Consider the following 5,000-nt stretch of genomic DNA (forward strand, 5'->3'; position numbering starts at 1 on the left):
CTCACCACCATCACATCACCCTCACACCATCGTCATCATTAATCCTCACCCTCACATCACCTCACATCATCACCCTCACATCATCAATCCTCACCCTCACACCAGCGTCACATCATTAATCCCTCACACCACATCACCCTCACCACCATCACATCTTTAATCCCTCACATCACCCTCACCACCATCACATCATTAATCCCTCACCCTCATCACCTCACACCACCGTCACATCATTAATCCCTCACCCTCATCACCTCACATCACCATCACATCATTAATCCCTCACCTCACATCACCCTCACATCACCATCATCATTAATTCCTCACCCTCACATCACCTCACACCACCGTCACATCATTAATCCTCATCACCCTCACACCACTGTCACATCATTAATCCCTCACCCTCCATCACCTCACACCACCGTCACATCATTAATCCCTCACATCACCCTCACATCACCCTCACACCACCGTCACATCATCAATCCCTCACCATCACATCACCTCACATCATCAATCCTCACCCTCACATCACCCTCACACCACCTTCACATCATTAATCCCTCACCATCACATCACCCTCACACCTCACATCACCATCACATCATTAATCCCTCACCTCACATCACCCTCACATCACCCTCATCATTAATCCCTCACCCTCCATCACCCTCACACCACCGTCACATCATTAATCCCTCACCCTCACATCATCAATCCTCACCTCACATCACCTTCACATCATTAATCCTCACCCTCACATCACCCTCACCACCATCACATCATTAATCCCTCACCCTCATCACCCTCACCACCGTCACATCATTAATCCCTCACCCTCCATCACCCTCACACCACCTCACATCATTAATCCCTCACCCTCACATCACCCTCACATCACCATCACATCATTAATTCCTCACCCTCACATCACCTCACCACCGTCACATCATTAATCCCTCACATCACCCTCACCACTGTCACATCATTAATCCCTCACCCTCCATCACCCTCATCACCCTCACATCACCTTCACATCATCAATCCCTCACCATCACATCACCTCACCACCGTCATCATTAATCCCTCACCCTCCATCACCTCACACCACCGTCACATCATTAATCCCTCACCCTCACCACCTTCACATCATCAAACCCTCACACCACCGTCACATCATCAATCCCTCACCATCACATCACCCTCACACCACCATCACATCATTAATCCTCACCACATCACCTCACATCACCCTCACATCACCTCACCACCGTCACATCATTAATCCCTCACCCTCACCACCGTCACATCATTAATCCTCACATCACCCTCACACCACCTCACACCACCGTCACATCATCAATCCTCACCATCACATCACCCTCACATCATCAATCCTCACCCTCACATCACCCTCACACCACCGTCACATCATTAATCCCTCACCCTCACATCACCTTCACATCATTAATCCCTCACCTCACATCACCTTCACATCATTAATCCTCACCTCATCACCCTCACACCACCTTCAGACCATCAATCCCTCACCCTCACATCACCCTCACCACCGTCACATCATTAATCCCTCACCCTCACATCACCTTCATCATTAATCCCTCACCTCACACCACCTTCACATCATCAATCCTCACCCTCACATCACCCTCACACCACCTTCACATCATCAAACCTCACACCACCTTCACATCATCAAACCCTCACCTCACACCACCTTCACATCATCAAACCCTCACATCACCCTCACACCACCGTCACATCATTAATCCCTCACCCTCACATCACCCTCATCACCTCACACCACCTTCACATCATTAATCCCTCACCATCACATCACCCTCACACCACCGTCCATCATTAATCCCTCACCCTCACATCACCCTCACATCATTAATCCCTCACCCTCACACCAGCGTCACATCATTAATCCTCACCCTCACATCACCCTCACACCACCATCACATCATTAATCCCTCACCCTCACATCACCCTCACACCACCGTCACATCATTAATCCCTCACCCTCACATCACCCTCACATCATTAATCCCTCACCCTCACATCACCTCACACCACCGTCCATCATTAATTCCTCACCCTCACATCACCTCACACCACCGTCACATCATTAATCCTCACATCACCCTCACACCACCGTCATCATTAATCCCTCACCTCACATCACCCTCACACCACCGTCACATCATTAATTCCTCACCTCACATCACCCTCACACCACTGTCACATCATTAATCCCTCACCACATCACCTCACACCACCGTCACATCATTAATCCCTCACATCACCCTCACACCACCCTCACACCACCGTCACATCATCAATCCCTCACCATCACATCACCCTCACATCATCAATCCCTCACCTCACATCACCCTCACACCACCGTTACACAATTAATCCCTCACCTCACATCACCTTCACATCATTAATCCCTCACCCTCACATCACCTTCACATCATTAATCCCTCACCCTCACATCACCTCACACCACCTTCAGACCATCAATCCCTCACCCTCACATCACCCTCACATCATTAATCTCAACTGGTCCTCACTTAGTTCTGAAGTCTCCCTTTCATCAACTCTCACAATGTTCTTTCATTGTTCACTTCTGCATCTGACAGTGCTGTAGTGTTCTACCCTGAGAAACTTACACCATTTACCACATCTCCCCTCCAGCAGGGTCCCAGTGTGGGGGAGATCATGCTCTCTCTTGGCCAGGAGGAAGTTTGTTGTCGTCTGCAGAGAATTTTAGAATCGTAGCTCTAGAACCCCGACTGAGAACTCTAGAACCCAGACGGAGATCTGTCGAACACTGATGAGAACTCCACAAACTCCTGAGCTGCAATTTTTCGTTTTGTACAAAATAAAAATGTTTGTATATAAACAGCGTCAGACTGGTGTGTGTGTGTGTCTGTGTGTGTGTGTGTATGTATGTATATATATATATATATATATATATATATATATATATATATATATATATATATATATATATATATATATATATATATATATGCTTGGATGAACTGTAGTTTAGGGGGCGGGGCCTGAGCGGTGCAGTTACCGCGTCTCATGCGCTTGGTCACATGCTGAGTGCACCGCGCGCACACACACGATTATATATCCGCTTTTTTTACTCATTAAAAAAAGTTAATTTTACTCATTACACACACACACACAAGTGGACATGGCGGAAGATCAGAGTGTTGACTTTCTTCTTCTTTGTCTAAGTAAGTTTTTAATTATAACTCTGTGTGTGTGTGTGTGTGTGTGTGTGTGTGTGTGTCAGGTGCACGAGCTGTTAATATGCAGTATTATATTAATATGATTAAATATTTATATTAAAGCTGCGGAGTAAAAAATGATCCAGAAACCTGAAGTGATGGAGCACTTAGATTAAACTCTCTCTGTCTCTCACACACACACACACACACACACACAGAAAAAGTACATTCTTCAGAAAAACTCCAGAGCTACACTATGTATAAAACACACACACACACACAGTCTCTTTCGTTTTACACACACATTTGATCAGTGTGAATATAATAGTGTAGCATGTGATTAGATCTGTGTGTGTTTTTTATTTGTGTGTTTTTGTATTTGTGTGCGCGCGCCTCATAAGAGGAATTGACAGCCGTCCAAGAGCACGTGACCGCAAACTTCCTGTTTTTAAACGTAAATATTTTAATGTTATAATTATTTACCTTTGATTTACCTATTTATAAATAAATACTTATTAAATCTGTGTTTTACATAGTGTAGCTCTAACCCAAGAGAATGCAGTTGTGTGTGTGTGTGTGTGTGTGTGTGTGTGTGTGTGTGTGTGTTACATAGTGTAGCACTGTTAAGTTTCTGAAGAAAATGTAGAAGTTTGTGTGTATTTACATAGTGTAGCTCTGTTGAGTTTTTGAAGAGAATGTGTTGTGTGTGTGTGTGTGTGTTTTACATAGTGTAGCTCTGTTGAGTTTTGAAGAGAATGTAGTTGTGTGTGTGTGTGTGTGTGTGTGTGTGTGTGTGTTTTATACATAGTGTAGCTCTGTTGAGTTTTTGAAGAGAATGTAGTTGTGTGTGTGTGTGTGTGTTTTATACATAGTGTAGCTCTGTTGAGTTTTTGAAGAGAATGTAGTTGTGTGTGTGTGTGTGTGTGTGTGTGTGTGTGTGTGTGTTTTATACATAGTGTAGCTCTGTTGAGTTTTGAAGAGAATGTAGTTGTGTGTGTGTGTGTTTTATACATAGTGTAGCTCTGTTGAGTTTTGAAGAGAATGTAGTTGTGTGTGTGTGTGTGTGTGTGTGTGTGTGTGTGTTTTATACATAGTGTAGCCTGTTGAGTTTTGAAGAGAATGTAGTTGTGTGTGTGTGTGTGTGTGTGTTACATAGTGTAGCTCTGTTGAGTTTTTGAAGAGAATGTAGTTGTGTGTGTGTGTGTGTGTGTTTTATACATAGTGTAGCTCTGTTGAGTTTTGAAGAGAATGTGTGTGTGTGTGTTTTATACATAGTGTAGCTCTGTTGAGTTTTTGAAGAGAATGTAGTTGTGTGTGTGTGTGTGTGTGTGTGTGTGTGTGTGTGTGTGTGTGTGTGTGTGTGTGTGTGTGTTTTATACATAGTGTAGCTCTGTTGAGTTTTTGAAGAGAATGTAGTTGTGTGTGTGTGTGTTTTATACATAGTGTAGCTCTGTTGAGTTTTGAAGAGAATGTAGTTGTGTGTGTGTTGTGTGTGTGTGTGTGTGTGTGTGTGTGTGTGTGTGTGTGTGTGTGTGTGTGTGTGTGTTTTATACATAGTGTAGCTCTGTTGAGTTTTTGAAGAGAATGTAGTTGTGTGTGTGTGTGTGTGTGTGTGTTTTATACATAGTGTAGCTCTGTTGAGTTTTGAAGAGAATGTAGTTGTGTGTGTGTGTGTGTGTGTGTGTTTTATACATAGTGTAGCTCTGTTGAGTTTTGAAGAGAATGTAG

The 5,000-nt window shown here is 44.0% G+C and overlaps 2 protein-coding genes across 5 annotated transcripts in view; both read left to right on the plus strand.

The window, feature by feature from the left end:
* ears2 (glutamyl-tRNA synthetase 2, mitochondrial) overlaps window positions 1–2,940 on the plus strand; it is a 16,954-nt gene extending 14,014 nt beyond the window's left edge. The window contains exon 9 of the mRNA XM_046837330.1: window positions 2,725–2,940. Coding sequence (XP_046693286.1) covers window positions 2,725–2,808 — 84 coding nt within the window. The 3' untranslated portion in view covers window positions 2,809–2,940. The remainder of the gene's footprint in view (window positions 1–2,724) is intronic.
* A 187-nt stretch (window positions 2,941–3,127) lies between these two features.
* The window catches only part of LOC124378541 (ADP-ribosylation factor-binding protein GGA3-like), a 13,896-nt gene continuing 12,023 nt past the window's right edge, over window positions 3,128–5,000 (plus strand). For 3 of the 4 annotated variants that reach the window (XM_046838256.1, XM_046838260.1, XM_046838257.1), the window contains exon 1: window positions 3,128–3,278. In XM_046838256.1, coding sequence (XP_046694212.1) covers window positions 3,236–3,278 — 43 coding nt within the window. In that variant the 5' untranslated portion in view covers window positions 3,128–3,235. Of the gene's footprint in view, window positions 3,279–3,673; window positions 3,727–5,000 lie in introns of all 4 variants that reach the window. The other variant, XM_046838259.1, reaches the window with a different exon arrangement.

This window comes from Silurus meridionalis, chromosome 24 (assembly GCF_014805685.1).
Source record: "Silurus meridionalis isolate SWU-2019-XX chromosome 24, ASM1480568v1, whole genome shotgun sequence".
In the NCBI taxonomy this organism is placed as follows: Eukaryota; Metazoa; Chordata; class Actinopteri; order Siluriformes; family Siluridae; genus Silurus; species Silurus meridionalis.